Source organism: Homalodisca vitripennis, chromosome X (genome assembly GCF_021130785.1).
Source record: "Homalodisca vitripennis isolate AUS2020 chromosome X, UT_GWSS_2.1, whole genome shotgun sequence".
Taxonomy (NCBI): domain Eukaryota; kingdom Metazoa; phylum Arthropoda; class Insecta; order Hemiptera; family Cicadellidae; genus Homalodisca; species Homalodisca vitripennis.
Window position 1 is genome coordinate 43,096,339 of NC_060215.1, and position 19,098 is coordinate 43,115,436.

Here is a 19,098-nt window from a genome sequence, read left to right on the forward strand (position 1 = left end):
ATAAATTGATCAGTACGACTCTAAAGCAGTATCTAGTCAGAATAAAGCATCGTTCAATAATTTAATATGTCATGATGTGTCTGAAATCTCACTAAAGACTATCTAAGAAAGCAACAAGACAAGATATAATTGTCCTCAGTATAGTATTTACCAGTGCATGGTTAACCATATATAAGGAAATGAAAATGGTTATTGAGACTCAGAGATACGCTTCATAAAGACAGATTTTCATCCAATATACACATTTTCTGTTCCCTTTCCTCTTCTAAGGTCAATCATAATTTGATAGCCACCAATTAGACATGCATATGTAATTAAGAAACCCATTTAATCCAAAAATTTGCTATATTTTGCTATGAAATTAAATGTTGTTTAAAAGAAGTTTAATATATGGAAAACTGTGAGGGTAATTTGTATACTTTAATTTTCAATTTTCACAGTCTCCATCTCCTGGAAATAATATGTATCAATTTTAACATAAATAGTGTCATTGGTGAAAAAACAAACGTGTTTCATGACTCCATAGAATAATATATGTTTAAATAATATATTTTTGCTGGTTATGAGAAAAACACACAACGTTAATTTTGAATTTATATTTTGAATTTCAAGAAACTGGAAAAGGTTCTGATAAACATTTATCTAAATAATACTGTAATTGGCTAAACACATCAAAATTCGTGACATTAATGCTTGGACTATGAAACATAAACATGTTTGGGGCATTTTTCTCCACAACTAACACTTTGAGTTTTATTATTAATAATGTAAAGTACTCGATGAATCATGTTTTGCATGGAAATATCCAACTAGGAAGTGCTTTGTTTATTTTATAGCCAAGGCTGTACTAGTGGACTTCTTCATTGTACCCCCATAAAAACATGTTAAATTTAATTTAATCTAATTTTTAAGATGTAATTAACATATCCAAGGACTTCTTATACAGGGTGATTCATGAAGTTCTCCCCCCCACTTCTACAGCCACATTGTACTAGTAAAAATAATGAAAAAATGTTATATATAAACATAGGTCCGAAAACGCTTCGTTAGCGAGTTACAGCTAGCGAAAGATTTCGCCTGAATTCCTGGGTAAAGAGTAAAATAAAGCCATACTGAACTTTTGGAAAGGTTAATTAAGTAAGAAATATCGTGGATTCTTATGTATTTTTACCTGATAAAGCTAAATAAAATAGGTTTCAGAACTGTACCTGTAGTAGTTTTTGAGGGATTCAGGGTTGGTTAAATGCAAAAATAAATTGGGGCACGAAACAATGTTTTTTTAAGTTTGATGTACAAATAACTTTGTTAAATTGGTAATAAATACATAAAATCAACAAACATTAATTGTAGAGAATTTAATTCTGAGAAAATTGATATAACCAAAGTTCTAAAATAAAACAGAAATAAGTACCAAAAAATCGATTTTATTCAGTATAATAATACATTACTAGTTTTAAGCAAAATTAATCAGGTTGGGCCAACCGTACGCACCTTTTTATAATAGATGTTCGAAAATGAGGCCATCATTATCAATACATTTTGCAGCACGTTTGTGTATTGCTTTTGTTGCGTTTTTCTTAATTTTTCAGGACTTCCTGTATCTGCACAGCCGAATCCATAATACGGGCAATTAATTCATCACGAGAATTCACTTTTGTCTTGTATACAATGTCTTTCATCCATCCCCAGATGCAATAATCCAATGGAGATAGATCTGGTGATGTTGGTGGCCAAGGGTGAGGCCCTCCACGACCAATCCAGTGTCCAGGAAATTGATGATTGAAGTAAGCAGAAACGGCACGTGAAAAATGGGGAGGTGCTCAGTCATGCTGGAAGTACAAATTTTGTCTGAGATGTAAAAGAAACATTCTCTAACAGCTGCGGCAACTCTTCTTGAAGGAAATGCAAATAGAACTCAGCATTTAGGCGTCCAGGTAATATGAAAGGTCCAATCAACCGATATGTGGAAAAGGCCACACCAGACATTGATGCTAAATCGGTGTTGAAAGTTCTGTTCCACTACCTCATGTGGATTTTCTTCTGCCCATGAGTGTTCATTGTGCAAGTTATTGGACACCATCCCGAGTGAATTGTGCCTCATCCGTAAACAAAAATACGCTTGTAGAGTTGATTATTAATATTCAAAAAGTTGCAAAACTCCAAGCGAAGCGGGACCATCCCCTAGCTGTAGATGTTGAACCTTTTGTTTATGAAACAGATAAAAATTTGTTTCGATTAAGTGACCTCCACACCGTTGACTGCGAAACTCCTATCCGCCTAGAAATACGTCGTGTACTTACACCTGGACTGCGATGAACAGCATTAATAACAATATCATCATCAAGTTGGACAGCTCGTTCATAATTGGTTCTAGTACTTGGTAGTGATCCTGTTTCCCGAAGAGTACGAAAAGTTCCTGAAATTGTTTTGGTATCTGGAATCCTCCTATTAGGGTAACGTAGTTCATATTCTTCTACAGCAGCTCTAGCATTACCATTACAGTAACCCAAAATAAAAACCATATCAGCGTATTCCTCTGATGTAAATAAGTAAGGCATTTTTTCGCTGAATAAACAATCGAATTATAACTCACAGAAAAAATTGCATTTAATAACACGACTCACAGAACCCGATCTCCTGCTGTAGCTTGCAAAACACCACTAATACACAGTTCTAAACGTAACAGTACAGAATACCCCATTGTTGATCAGCTGTTATATCGTGCTGCGTTACCAACTTAGAAATTAATAAAACAAAAAACTGCATTTCGATGATTAGTAAACAATAATGGGAAAATGTTTGCTTCATTTATTTTCAAACATTTGATGTAAATTTAAAAAAAAAATACAACGTAATAAAACATGATATTTTTATTTACAAACAATTTATTTAACAGTTAATCTTGTTTTCTCAATTTATCTCATCATTAAGGAACAAACATTTTGTTTTTGTTTTATTTTAACTAAATACCGTACGGTATTTCTTTACAGCTAGTAATGTATTATACTGAATAAATTCGATTTTTTTTGTACTTATATCTGTTTTTATTTTAGACTTTGATTATATCAATTTTTTCAGAATTAAATTCTCTACAATTAATGTTTGTTGATTTTATGTATTTATTACCAATTTAAACAAAGTTATTGTACATTCAAACTTAAAAAAAAACATTGTTTCGTGCCCCAACTTATTGCATTTAACCCTGAATCCCTCAAAAACTACTACAGGTACAGTTCTGAAACCTATTTTATTAGCTTTATCAGGTAAAAATACATAAGAATCCTCGATATTTCTTACTTAATTAACCTGTCCAAAAGTTCAGTATGGCTTTATTTTACTCTTTACCCAGGAATTCAGGCGAAAATCTTTCGCTAGCTGTAACTCTCGCTAACGAAGCGTTTTCGGACCTATGTTTATATAACATTTTTTCATTATTTTTACTAGTACAATGTGCTGTAGAAGTGGGGGGGAGAACTTCATGAATCACCCTGTATATTTGTATTGGTAGTTCAGAAAAATGTTTCAAAGTTTTTTTTACCGCATTGTGTAAATATCCATTTATTATCCGTAGGTTCTTAATCCATTTAAATATTTTTGATCGAGAATACATCATATAAAGTGAAACTTTTGTACTTGCAGACTCAATTCCTGAAGGAGCTTTTGTATCACAACAGAGCCTGGAAAGGCTGGACTTGTATGGCAATAGACTGACTGTCATCGAGGGTGGAGCTTTCCGTAGTCTTGTTAATCTACGCAAACTGAACCTGGGCCACAACAGACTGCGCAAACTTAACAGTGATGTTTTCTTGGGTATGTAATCACTTTTTACTTTTCCAATGGAAGACTTGTTCAACGCTTGAGACAAATTCTATATTAATTAATAAAAAGTGTACTGCCATTCAATTTTTTATAAATTTCAATATGTTATTTTTCAATTGTTAAGTTTCATCAATGCAGTTTTAAATTATAAGATTTACTTATCATTTTATTTTCATGAATTTGTAACATCTTAAACGTTTAAATATTTTGTACAAACACATACAATAGATCAAAATAAGATAACGGTCACAGTTTGTACCAGAAGTCAGTAGGCTGGAGTATGAGTAGTATGAGATAGGGCGCCATAGACATAAATTCCCTCAAATAAATTTAGAAATTTGAATTTATTGTGTTTGGTTTTGAGGGATAACAAAATTAATTTCCGTCATTATTTTCAATTGAATATATAAAAACTTATATTTATGGTTAAAAACTGTATAGTTAAAATGCTCCAGATTTACAATTACTGAGTAAATTATGACTATTGCTTTAGTTAAAAACCAGAGAACAATCACAAAGCCAATTTATTTGGTTGGTTTAGTTAGGTGAACTATAACATATGGGATAGTTAGGAGGAAAATAATAAAGTCCACTAAAAAGATTATACTTTTACTTAGTAGTATTAATTATGGATTTTCACGTTACTCAGTTTCAGATTTTTAAAACTGAAATGAAACTTTCACCCAGCCTTTAAACCATATGCTCTTCATACCTTACGACAAGGATGAAAACCTCTAATGTACTTGGAATTGATTCAATCTGCTTGAATAGACTTAATTCATTATTCTTTTGTTATATTTCACATTATGATGTCCAGTGCAGTTATGTTTAAACTTTAATAGACATAAGTCATCTTTATTGTACATTAAAATATATTTATACAGAACAGGTGCATTGTCAATAAATAAATATATCCTAAAATATAAATATAAATAAAGTTTATAGCAAAGAGACTAAACTAAGTAATAACATATACTGGCTAGGTGTTCAAATTTTACATGACAATAAATTAAAATACAAAAAGACATAAAGAATAAATAAGTTATATATAAAAAATATTATGCTTATAAACTAGTTTAAATATTTCAACACTTATTAAAGCACAGATTTAGACATGTGCTCTTGAATTAAAAGCCAAACATTCTTGAACACTATAAAAGCAGTGGTTGTATAGCAAAACCAAAGTTTCTCTCTTGAACTTTGTAAAAGATGCCTCCTCCAATATGTAAACTGATAAAAAATGGTTATACATACTGATGTACAGTAGACCTCTGACTTGATTGCGCGCGAGAGGAATGCGGCAGCCATTGCTGGGGCGCTTCTACGTCTCGCACCGTCTACGACCCCAACCGAAAACAATCGGTTCTGTCAACATTGACAGCCCAACCCTCTCAATATACGTCTTCATATCATAATATCAATATCATATGATCACTACTACACTATTTGTAGCCTATTCAACACATTTATTTTTTTAATAAATAGTTTTATTTCTGGAGTAAACTTTATGATGAACACTTGATACTTGGTAATTGGCAATAGAAAACACAATTTTCAAAATTGAAATTTTATTATTATGTAAACATAAACCAGAATAAGTTGTGAAATACATAAAATATATTGATAATACATTATAATACATTAGATCCCAAAATTTGTTTCATATTAATTTTTCTCGTACAATTGCACATTTTTCATCACCTTTGAATACAATGATGAGATTGCATAATGCTTTGCCTGGGGAGGTTGATATATTTTTACATAACATTAATCAATACAAAAGACTTTGTCAGAGGGATATAAACTGAGCTAGACTATCTAATACCTTACTTTTATACACATTTAACAAATATATTACACTACCAATATTTTTATTAAGATGTTTATACTTTTAATTACACACACACACACACACACACACACACACACACACACACACACACACACACACACACACACACACACACACACACACGTTCTTTTTTGTTATGGCTTATCTTGACTTTGTTAATATTTATGATTATTTATTATTGTTGTTATTTTGTTTATAATTTTATTATAGTTACGTTGTTATATCTATATATATGTATCTGTTATTTATCTTTAGGCTTAATTATCTATTTTAATGGAACTATTTTGGTGGAACACTGGACTGGATTGAATTTATTTGAATGTGTGAATATTATTGCATGTCATCTTGGTTTAAACATGCACAATGTAATTGGGTGTGTAACCTGTATTGTTGCAATGTAAATAAAATAAATAAATAAATAATAAATATGTTGATAATATATTATAATAGTTGGTGTATAATTAAAAAAAATATAATAAACAGAGTATTTTTGTTAAATATTTTATAAACACTGAAGTGAGAAGTGGTAATTTACAGTACGGTATTTGCCGAATACATAATACATTGTTTAAGTTTAAAAGTTACAAGTTGATATTTGAGGAAGTTGATTCTATTTGATTTCTAACATAAAAAAGGGAAAACAGCAGGAAATTTTGCTATTATATGTATATATAAATAATGTGCTATTTTACGACTTACAATTTAATCATCACTTGTACTTGGAAGAGGATGAGCCAGTTCACTGTCAGATATTTCTTCCTCACTGTCATCTGACACTTCACTGTCAACTGCTGTCCATTCCGCCCAACTCAATCACGAATTTGTCGATGGCATCTTCAGTTTCTTTAGTGACAGGTCTCCTCTTATATTGTTTCCTTTCACCACTCTCTTGATTTTAGCCCAGGCCAGCTCAATTGGGTTTAATTCACACATGTAGGGTGGTAATCTGAGAACCGCATGGCCTCGCCTCTTCAAACGCCACGTCGATGCGATACACCTTTTCTTTAGGTTTGTGCTTTTCTATCAGCTCGTACAACTGAAAACTTTTTCATATCTGCTGAGCATTGTATGTTGTTACTCTGCAGCCAGTCTATCATTTCCTTTTTCACAGCGTACTTTGTTGGCGCCTTATTTTCTTGATGGCAATGATAGGGTGCATTGTCCATTTACAATAACACTTTTTTCTGGAAGGTTAGGCAGGAGTTTTTCTTCAGCCCATTTCTCAAAATTATTACCATTCATTTGTCCGTGGTAATCCCCCGTCGCTTTACCCGCCCTAAAAAATTAAAGCAGCCCCTTTAAGAAATCCATCTGTAGAACCCCCCCCCCCGCGTTTACAACAATCAGTCTGTTGGATGAACTTGTGTTCGTCAACACACCAGGCACTTCATCACTACTCCAGCCACTTCCCGAATGTCAAATTGTTGTCCACCCATGTCTCATCAATGTAAAATATAGGTCTTTTTTTCATTTCGAAACCGTTGGATATCTCTCAAATAACGAGCACGCCAATTAACTATGTCTGGCCGCTCGATAAGAATTTTTCTTAGTTTGTTACACCGTTTCCACTTAAATCCCATTTGGTGCAGGAGTCTTCGTAGGGTTTCTTCTTTCCAAGGGAAGTCAAGTTTTTCTTTTAAATCAATTAACACTTTAGGAACAGTGGGCACTTTCTTCCTCACTAAATAAAAGTCACTCACCACATCTCGAACGACTCTTCTATCAAAATCATCCATATGAAATTTCTTCTCCTCCGAGTACGGCCTTTTCTTACCAGGCGTAGTTAAAGGTGTCTCTCCAGCTGCATCTCCTTCCTTTCTAATGCTAGAAATTGTCCTCACCGAAACACCAGTGTAATTCTTGACTCGCAAATTGCTCTGTTTCATTAAGTGCTGCAAATTTACCAGTTCTCGCTTCTTCGTCACACTTACTTATCACTCTCCTTATCACTTCTCTTGCTTCACTAATGCACAGTCTGTCCTCTTTTACGCACCGACGTCATTCTCACAACTAACTAGTAGCTACTGAGCGTGTAACAGCGCTAGCGCAGTGACTTTCTGTGGCGCCGTACACAAACATCGTGAATAGTACGTGAGGTTGCTAGGCAACGACCTATTTGGCCCAATCGCGGAGCGGACCTTCCCCCTCACCCCTGTGTCCCCTCACACACTCACACGCAAACAAGTCAGAGGTCTACAGTAGGTATAATGTGGAGATTTGTCATAGAAGGTGGTTTTATGTAATGCATACTGTATCAAAGAAGAATTTCGAGTAACATGGGAATGTGCATGGTTCGTACTTAAAAACGTGTCTAAATTACTTCTAATAAAACTACACATCAGTATATAAACAGGGAAGGAAGGGGTAAAATGTTGAGATTTGTAAACATCTAATTTTTAAAACATTTTTAATCCAGTGACAGTCACAATTCTGATGACCTTTCTTTGCATAAGAAACACTCTAGAAGACTCAATAGAGGTACCCCAACAAATCAAACCATAGGATATTAAGGAATTGAAGTAAGTTCAACAGAGAGAGTTAGATGATCAACAACTTGAGAAAGGGTTAAAATTGAAAAGAAAGCTATGCTGAGTTTAGGAAGTAAGGGACCAATATACTGGCACAAAGTGAGGGTATCGTTGATGAACAAGCCAAGAAATTTAGTACAAGTAACAGTATTAAAGTCAGATTGGAGATATGAAGAGTCTGCCTGAGGAGTTTATGCAGTTATTTAAATGAAAATGTATGAACTTTGTTTTACTAGGATTTAGTTTTTAAGCTGTTTGCATTGAACCAGGAATTGAGTTGTTGGATACTTTGAATTAAGGATTGATGAAGAACATTTTTGTTACTTGCTGAGGCAGCTATGGAAGTGTCATCAGCATACATTAGAATTTGCACTTTGGACATGAGTTCTGGGAGATCATTGCAATAAATAAGGAAGAGGAGTGAACCAAGAATTGATCCTTGGGGGACACCCAAAATGACATTTTCATAGCTGCTCTGAACATTATCATTCACAACCACCCTTTGTTGAGAATTCATAAAAAATTATTGCAGTCAGCTCAGGGTATCTCCGCCAATGCCATAAAATTTATGCTTACCCAGCATCACTTCGAAATCAACACAGTCTAAGGCCTTGGATAGGTCACAGATAGCACCAACAACAAAGTGTGATCCATCCACTGCCCTCGAAACTTTGTCCACACACTCAGAAATGACATAAATTGTACTTCTCCCATGTTGAAAGCCAAACTGAAAAGGTCACAGGAAGTTGTTGCTTTCAAGATAATCACAGAGTCTTTTGAAGGCGATTTTCTCGAATACCTTTGAAAAGCTAGATAGATTGAAAATTGGTCTCAAATTATCAACAGTATGTTAGTGTTTCTGTTTAGGAACTGCTTTTACAACTGACAATTTCAAAAGATGTGGGAAAATGCAACTTTAAAAGAAAAGGAGACATATCATCCCAGCCAGAAAGCTAGATAAAATCTTTGTAAAGAGTTGCTTAGTATTAATCACAAACAGTTGTTATTGTTGTTTTTTTTAAGTAAGTCAATGTCATTTAAAAATACAGTCTATGTTTTTGCTTGGAGCATATTAATTTCATCCCAAAAGAAGAGTACAATATATCTCTAATATTATATATTTAAGTAATTTTTCCTTAGGCATAATACATTGTTTCTTTTTATCCGTCTTCTTGTTTAACTGTCATGTTCTTGGTCTCGACAATGACAAGGTTTCAACGTTCAGACTTAGAATAAATATTACAAACCTTTATCTGTCTAAAAATGTTTCGACATGTTTGTAAATTCATGCTCAAATATCATACAGTATAAAGAATACTAAGCTTTATTCGTATATTAGGGCACACAGTGTACAAACTCAATGTACAATTTGACAAATATATTGCTGTATTTATATTTATTTGCAGTTTTTAAATCAATTTATATTTATTTTTACAGTTTACATTTAAATCTGAGGATATTACAAATATATAATTCTTTTTTTGCGTAGTTAGGAAAATTGTAATTGTGATTCAGAACATGCCATTGTTGAATATTGTAGATATTTAATAATTTTACATGTTTTAAACAATAATGTTTACTGCACTTTGGATAGTGAACTGATTATGTATATTTTAGGTGCAGAAAATGTGGATTCTTTGGATTTATCTGAGAACTTCCTTTCAGAACTTCCCACTGTCGCCCTAAAAATATTCATTGGACTACGACATCTAAACTTATCCTCAAATTTAATTGAGGTTAGCTACCATTATCTCTTAATTACTTAGCTTATTTAGTGTTAATAGCTAGAGCATAAAGTCAAATCTTGTATTAAATTATTTCTTAAATATATATATATTTAGACCTCAACCTGTTTTATATACTTGTGGAAGAGTATATATATTTCATAATAAAGATTTAAATAGTCCTTAAATACCTTTTAAAACTACACATTTCAATCTAGATGAAAACTGAGGTCATTATAAACTGATTATATTATGAAATATAATCTGGAAGGAAGATGACCCGTGGAAGACTCGAAAAATGTGGAAATCCAATCAAAACAAAGAGGCTGTATTAATGTGACTAAATATGAAAATTGATATAACTGGCCCTATATATAAGTATTTTAGCTACTTAGGCATGAGCTAAGTTAGGGTTCTCAACTCACAAACTTCAATTCACACAACTTATTTTTCAGAAACTGGATGATGCTAATCTTGCAACAGTGACAGACCTTGAATCCCTAGACCTCAGCAGGAACAACATTGCTAATATTGCTCCTGGAACTTTCCTTGGCTTACGTAAACTTAAACATCTTGACATTAGTGTCAACACTCTCAGAACAGTAAGTAGTAGCATTTCAGATTGTTTGGGTATCTTTAACATTTTCGAGATAAACACTATTGCTATTACGTTACAATTATTGCACAACAGACACAATAAATAGGCACGTAAAAAGTTATGTTATTTTAACGAAAAATAGTACATAAGTTAACAAAGTTGACACATTCAAGAAAAGTTATGGGTTTGCAATTTTTTAAGCAATGAGTAGGACAAATGACAATACATAAGGTATCCAGTGATATTTTACTTTTTGGGCATTATAAACTCAAAAATAAATTATCAATAAATTTCAGTGTTATAAGTCTTCAGTTTGTAGACTGTTGAAAGCTACTTTACACATTCCTTATCATAATAAGGTCTTGTCAGATGAAATAGATGGATTTTTAATACTCTTAATATACTTTAAACAAGTTTACACTGGACTTGACAAACTCGTATTTTTGAAGTAGATGCAATGATCATAAGACTTGGGTCCAGTAATCAATCGTAGTCACTGACAAAGTCAGTTTTCAGTGCTTCCCAAAAACTGCATTTTTCATAACAAGTTCTCAATATATTTACCATTATATGCAACTTGAATTATTATTATTTCTTTTGCAAGTTTTGGCAGAGCCCTTATTCACTGGACTCTAAAGAGGTAATAAATCGCTGAATCAAAAAATATAGTCTGTTAGATTCTCCATAGCAAATTGAAAAACTTTTTTTATTACTGTACTTGAAATCGAGAAGTTATTTCTTTAATTTTAAAACTAACTTTAAGGATACACTGTATATCAGAAATATCTTGATTGAAAGCTGAAATAAGTGAAAATTTTACTTTAAGGTGGAAGATGATGCCTTTGAGGGTCTGGACAGTCTGCAGACTTTGTCACTTCAGGATAATAACATCCTATTGGTGCCTGCGAGTGCGCTGGGACGTTTGCCACGACTCACTCAACTGCGGCTGGGCCACAACCGTGTAGCTGCACTGTCTGTTGACATTCTGCGTGCAGTTGCTGATAGAGTCACACATCTAGGTCTCAGCAGGAATGTTGTCCGAGAACTACCTACAGATGCATTTCAGGTTTGTCTCATTAGAACATTCAAAGTTTTCTCCTTACTTATTTAACAGCATGGTTTTTCACTGGTTACTTAGTTTTGAAGGATTATGGCATTGTCTTCATGAATATATCTACATTTTCCACCATATTTTAAGGACTGTACTGGATTTTCGTTCTTTATTTTCATGGTGTATGTTTAGCTATCACAATACCATTAAAAGTTTAATAAAATATTATAAAGATACCGGTATCATACAACCAAAAATTGACTTTACAAGTATAAGATGATATAAATATAGTGTTGCAATTGATAAAATAAACACAAAAACATTTGTTTCAGGATTTCAAGCAGTTACAATCACTGGACCTCAGCGGAAATCTGCTTCTGTCCATTGAATCCCCGACATTTTCTGGCCTCGAAGAAACATTGGAAATTCTGAATATGAGGGGAAATCGTATTTCTTCTCTACCATTCAAGCCACTGTCACTACCAAATTTGAGGAGCCTCGATTTATCTAACAATTTGATAACTGAAATTCCAAGGCCATCGTTTTCTATGGTTCCTTCACTTACTCACCTTAACCTTAGTAGGAACCCACAGCTTGGAGCAATTCCATCCACAGCTTTCCATCCCTTGACTAATCTCAAGGTTCTTGATTTAAGTCACACTGCATTAAAAGCCCTAAGCCCTGAGCTTTTGATGCGGTCAACATCTCTAAAATGGATTTCATTGGCTGACAATTTGATTCAAGATATTACGGAATCTGTTTTTCAGAACCTAGCAAATCTTACGCTCTTAGACCTATCTAATAATCATATCAGTAACATTCGAACAGGGTCTTTCTCTCAACTTACACAACTTAGGAAGTTAAATTTAAATGGCAACAGACTGACTTCTTTTAAAGGTGAGTTGTTTGTTACAAGAAGGAGTAATGGAACACTTCTTGAAGAACTCAATTTAGATAACAATGAACTGAGTTATTTGTTTCCATCATCGTTTCGGGTACATCCCCGATTAAAAATACTTTCTGCAGCAAAAAATAAATTTAATTTCTTCCCAGCCGAGCTTATACTTACTTTGAATTTTCTTCAGGAAATAGATCTCAGCTTTAATTTGCTTAAAGGGCTGGAAGAGTTTGATTTTGGTAGGTTGCCAAGATTACAAATTTTGAAGTTAAATCATAATCAGCTAGAATCAATAAGTGAAACTGCTTTCCACAATTCTACTCAGCTTCAAGTTATTGACCTGGCTGGAAACAAATTAGAACGACTTGGAGAGAGAACTTTTCAAGGATTAGGAAGGCTAAAGCTTCTAGATTTGAAAGATAACTTGTTATCAGAACTACCAGAATCAATTTTTGAAAGATCAAGATTACGAATGCTAGAAAATATTGATTTGTCAGGAAACCTTTTTGAAACTGCACCACTCAAGACACTGCAGCGTCAGTACTTCTTTTTAATGTCAGTGGATTTATCTAGAAACAAATTGAGAGAAATACCACCAGATGACAGCATAATGGTTAATATAAAACGTTTGGATTTATCATTTAACCCACTTTCACAAGATGCAATAACCAATGTTCTAGGAGAGCCAAAAACTGTGAGAGAACTCAATATGGCAGGAACAGGAATCAACCACGTACCTGTCTTAGAAACACCATTTTTGCATCATCTTAACTTGTCCCATAACAACATTGCTGATTTGCCAGGAAAAGCATTTGAAAGACCAACATTGCTTGAAATACTTGACTTGTCACACAATAAAATATCTGACATAAGTGGATCTTTAAGTCAAGTTTGGTCAAAACTTAAAAATCTTCAAGCGCTTGACCTTTCTTCAAACCCAATCAAAAGTGTAGTTCAGGGAGATTTAGATGATTTGCAATCTTTGTGTAAATTGAAAATATCGATGCTGGAAGAATGCACTCGATTAGAGAAGATGGCTTTTCGTAAACTAGGCAATCTTGCTGAACTGGAAGCTTATGGATATCCCAAACTAGGGTATCTGGATGTGACAGGTCTACTTCACAGTTTACCAGCTCTAGAAGCATTGGATGTTGAAGTAAAGGATTCTGCAATAGGAAGTGATCAACTGTCAGCAGCCATGAATCCAAGATTAGCTAAGTTAGGAATTAGAGGATCAAGAGTACAAAGCATTTCTTCAGGAGCATTAGCAGGATTAAAATCCCCAGAAATATCTGTAGAGTTAAAAAATACTTCATTAAATACATTACCACCTGCACTATTGATTCCTCTCCCGAGGTCATCAAAAGTAAAACTGGACATAACTGGAAGCCAGCTGACAACTTTGACCCCGCAATTTCTGTCTGCTTTAGATGACCGTAGAGGAGACCTGACTCTTATTGGGCTTTCTTCTAACCCAATTCTCTGTGATTGTGGTGTACGAGCATTGAGAAGATCATCTTTAGCACAAGGAATTAACTGCACTTCACCAGCTAACCTTGTAGGAAGGATCCTTATAGAAATTGCTGATGATGAACTGACTTGTGACCCTCATCGACCTACGACAACTACTCGAGCACCCATCACAATATTGAAGACAAGCCGAACAACTCCAAGAATTACAACTGAACCAGAAATTATATGGTCTCTTCCCCCTACCACTATGGCCAACAACAAAATCCTGGTGACAAATAAGGCACCAAGCTCAGTTATGAACACTATCAACAATGATGACAAATTGATTATCAGTATTGTGGGTGGTGTTGTGGCTTTTATCTTGGTTCTCATCATAATAATATGTGTGGTTAGATTAAGATGGAGTGACAACCAGTATCGTGGAGGTCCTCTTGCAACCGTACCATCTTTGATGCAACCTCACTGCAACAATCCAGCTTGTCCATGCCCTAAAATGCCAATTTATTCTATACCTCCCATGTATGCACCAAACCCAGGATACGCAACTACTTTACCTCACAAGATGGGACCACCTTCTTCCATCTCTCCTGCATTAAGAGCATCCTATTCTACACTGGGCAGAGTTCAAAATCAGCCCTTTTACGTGTCATTTCCCCACGATGAAAAGGAAATGAGTTTGCGGTAACAACATGAATGAGGAAACATTTGTAGCACATTTCCAATAGAAATACTTAGTGATAGTTTATAATAATACAATTATACTTTGGTCTAATACAAAACCAAAAGTTGTAAAGGGCATACAATTATTAATTGATACTTTATAAAAGCTAAAAAGTTTGCTCAAACGATAAGTTTATATTTGGTTACATACAGAGTTTCAATGAAGCCTTAAGACAATTTAAAGTCTTCTGTCTAAACAATGAAAGTTAAAATTTTGAAACTTTGTGCATCATTGTTAATATAGGTCTATTATTTAGGTTTGAATAAATAATAATAATAATGAAAGCCAAGGATTATTACTAATGTAAAGGAAAATCAGCAGACTTACTTTGAAAACTTCCTTCTTGGGTTGACTGATTTGAAAGAAATACATAAACGCACATATATTTAAATATTTTTCATTGCACTGCAGTATTTCTCAATCAGTAAAAAGCTTTCCAGATGTCTGTTCACTTTGGGTTGCAGAGTCAATGTGAGGAGTAGGGTTGCCAGCTCACTTTTTATAGACACTGTTACTACTGTGTAACTGTTGATACTGTATTGAGTACTATACTCTCTCTATATAATAACCTGTTAACCTGCTAAAGGGAGTGCATAAAGAGACTTATCTCAGGTTTAGGTTTGGAGGATTTCTTGATTTTTGCTCTTGACAAAATTTAAAATGATATGATACTCAGTGAAGCTGTTGTATATGATTTTCTCCTGTGTCTTCGTTAGAATTCCTCCTGTGGTAATAGGAGACCACTATAACAAATTCAGTTGTTTATTTTTCATAGTGGAAAAATATTAATACAACTTTATAATTATATAGTTTAAATTTATATGTATTATATGGTTAAACTATAAAACTAAACTAGATGCATTGGCCATCAGTGTTTTTGAAACATAACCACTGAAAATACATTTTAAATAAATGATAATGTTTTGCCTACACACACACACACACACTCACACTTTAATATATATATATATTATATATATATATATATATATATATATATAAACAATGTTATATATACATTACATACTTAGTATGATAAAATTTTTTAATGATTTTTAATGATTCTTTGTTATGTTACATCATTCCTCTAAAAATCAATCACTATTTGTATCAAATAGTTTTGAGATAATACCAGTTAAAAAGTCCAAATCCACAAGTAAAGATATACAGAAGTTAGTAATTACGAATTTTTTTTAACTTTGCAAATGATGATGTACTAAGTTTCAACTTTATATTATCATTTGAAACATAGTAGGCATTTCTGGAAAGCTATTGATTTATACAGTATTCAATATGATGTGCTGTTGATTAGGGATATGTAACGCAAAATGCAAGTGTAACCCAAAAAGTAATTGCAAGATTATGAGAAATATTTGAATGACTATTTTGGACTAGTTGATTTCAAATGTCTTACCAAAGAAAGAGTTTAATTATTTTAATATTTAATGGCTAACATTAATTAAAGCCCGTACTAAAACATTTATTGTTATACACTGTCTTAAATCTACCTGTCATATGTTTCCATATTAATGTTTGTAAATAGTTACATAAAAGTAAGGCTTGAACTGTATATTTTGTCTACTTTAAGAATATATATTGTTTTATTTTGAAAATATTGTAAAGATTTCACCTGGTACCAAAATATATTATGTAATTTTGGTTAACACTGACATACGCTTTAGGCTTTTTATATTATTTCTTAGTCATATGATAATAGTGTAAATAGTTATAATTTCTCTAGTGAATTAGATTTTGTAAATATAAAAATCTGTATTAATTTGAATTGCATTTGCAAACCCAACGATCTTAAAATTATTATCTTTATAAAATTTTCTTTAAGTTTTCATTTTGGTTACTATTGTAAATGTAGTTGGATAATTTAAGATAAGTTGGCCTGTTAGACTAGCAGTAAGTTACCCTATAGAGGAAAATTGTGAAAAACTAAAACAATCTATAGACTAATAAGACCAGCCTGTAATTGCAATTAGTAACGAATGTATCACATAAATTATTATCAGTTATTGTTGTCAACATAAGTCATAAGGTATTCATTAGCACATAAAATTTATACACTATTACAAATTGTAATACAACAGGCCTTGTCATAATATAAATATTTTTTAAAGTTGAGGCAGTTACTTTTGAACAGGTAACTGCCAAGAACATTGATTTCTCCAAGATGGCCAACATTTAGGAACATAGTATAGGAACATAGCACTCTTATCTAACAATAAAGTTGAGTTCCTGGAACAGAAACTGTAAGATTAGAAATGGTTTTTATTTGGTTGTAAATAAATATCTTCAATATATTTAATCAAAAGAAATATTTATGTATGTGTTAATTTTGTTGCAAACAAAGGACAATGCTACAGTTTGCAAATTGTTTACAACAACTGTAACACAGATCAAGTATTGGGATCGGGTTTGTTGTTTATACCAAAAATAAATAAAGTTATTTGATTATTTTTGTTCGTTTTATTTAAAATTACAAATGTCATGTTACAATCGTCCTAATTTATCCTATTCTTGTAAATATTATAATAATCGTTATAAAAACAATCTTAAAGTTAATTCAGTCACAGTTTGTGAAGGTATAAATAATACATCTGCAATTATTGGAAAACTAATAGGTCATCATATGCAGGTGGTAACAATGGTGTGAATCCGACAAAGCCAGGGTTTCAATCTCCCGGAATAGAAATAAATATTAAAACTCAAATACTTAAATGTGTGGTTATAAATGTAAAACTGTTTTGGTACAAATCAGTTTCAAAGCAGGTATTGCACTATCACATTTCCCCCAAAACATCCCACGTAATGTACACGGATCCTTCCTCCCCTCATGATGATAGTTTACTACATATCACTTCCATCACCTTCCAGATAAAGATTCTATTTATGCACCTGGGTGGTAAAATATTTTAATGAACACATTTACAATCCAGTTGGGTATATTATTTGTTGAATACAAATAATTATAAAAATCATATAATAAACTATAACATTAGTAATAATCATTATGTCTACGATTGTAGTTGAGTGAGCATAGCTTGCCATGGGAGGCACAGTATGAAGTAAAATATCATTGAACTGGAAATTGAGCATCTTTTGCTGTACTTTCTGGATTAGTCTCTCACCGCAGTCTATATGTTACCAACAGATACTACAGCTAGAAAGTTATTGTAGTTTAATACTTGCACTATGATGGATACACAAAGTTACATGGTAAATAATGAAACTATCTCTCAGTGTGTCATTGCAATCAATGTGTCAATAACATATTCTATAGCTAGAAAGATATTATAGTTTAACTGTTGTACAGAGGTGGATTAACAGTCTCTAAGTGTGCTTTTACAGTCAAATCACATGCATTGTAATGTTATGTTCTAAAGGATAATGACAAGAGAATATGCCAAAAATTTAGAATTTTTCATGATGAGATACATCAGTTTCCAAGCCTGAAGACGTTGCATAGTAAAATAGGTTTAGTGAGAAAAGGATGCAAGGAGATCCTTAACATTTCAACGTGACTAGAACTCATTGTGTGGTTTTAGAAATCTTGTATTATGATTTAGATAGTGAGAATAAGTGAGTATCATACATATGACAACATGTTTCAAGCTTCATGTAACATTACATCTTCATTTGTTCTAATCATTATTCATTATGAGGTATCTTTTCTAAGGAACAGTTGATGTTATTTAATATAGACTACACACATAATATGTACTCATATTTATATGACAACTCTGTAAATGGTCATTATATCAAAACACATTTACATTTAAACCTGAAATTATAAAAGATACATAGCTTATATGATCTTTGATATGGCTATGGCACATTAATATTTCAACTTCATAATGATTTTATTGACATCAATGTTCATTGAATGAATTTACATCACATATACAGTTCTGTGTTTTGAGTTAACAATGAATTACTGTTATAGCACCTTTCAAGCCTATTTTGAGAAGGATAGGATGCTACATCATGGAGTGAAGATGCTGGTGGATTTAATGCATTTGATGCCATTTGAGATGTAGAATTTTCATTTGAAGTTGTTACAGGCAAAAGTGCAGTACTTTGATGGGATGAAGAGGATGTGCTTGATGGCAAATTGTTTTCCTGGGGGGAACTTGCAGAATCCTGTATCGGTGTCCTTGATATAGGATATTCTCCAATGATAAAAACTGGACTCACTCCCTCGGCTTGATTAGGATCACCTACAGCTTCAATATATGATGGAGGTGGATCTGTTATTTCATTCTGAAACAAATAATGTGAAATGGTTAATCCTTATTACAATCTATATATTTCTATCACAAAATTGGGGGGAAAAAAACAAAAGGAATGTAAGTAAATAATGTAATTTATCTCAATCACTAGCAGATTTATTTTATCCTCTCTGAACCACTCTGCTTCTGCGCATGG

The 19,098-nt window shown here is 32.8% G+C and overlaps 2 protein-coding genes across 2 annotated transcripts in view; one reads left to right on the top strand and one right to left on the bottom strand.

The window, feature by feature from the left end:
- Positions 1-15,633, top strand: part of LOC124368969 (protein artichoke) — a 75,118-nt gene extending 59,485 nt beyond the window's left edge. Inside the window, exons 5-9 of the mRNA XM_046826550.1 lie at positions 3,640-3,810; positions 9,817-9,935; positions 10,379-10,525; positions 11,348-11,587; positions 11,905-15,633. Of these exons, the coding sequence (XP_046682506.1) occupies positions 3,640-3,810; positions 9,817-9,935; positions 10,379-10,525; positions 11,348-11,587; positions 11,905-14,628 (3,401 nt within the window). The 3' untranslated portion in view covers positions 14,629-15,633. The remainder of the gene's footprint in view (positions 1-3,639; positions 3,811-9,816; positions 9,936-10,378; positions 10,526-11,347; positions 11,588-11,904) is intronic.
- Positions 15,634-16,796: 1,163 nt separating this feature from the next.
- LOC124368970 overlaps positions 16,797-19,098 on the bottom strand; it is a 29,625-nt gene continuing 27,323 nt past the window's right edge. Inside the window, exon 6 of the mRNA XM_046826551.1 lies at positions 16,797-18,933. Within this exon, the coding sequence (XP_046682507.1) occupies positions 18,568-18,933 (366 nt within the window). The 3' untranslated portion in view covers positions 16,797-18,567. The remainder of the gene's footprint in view (positions 18,934-19,098) is intronic.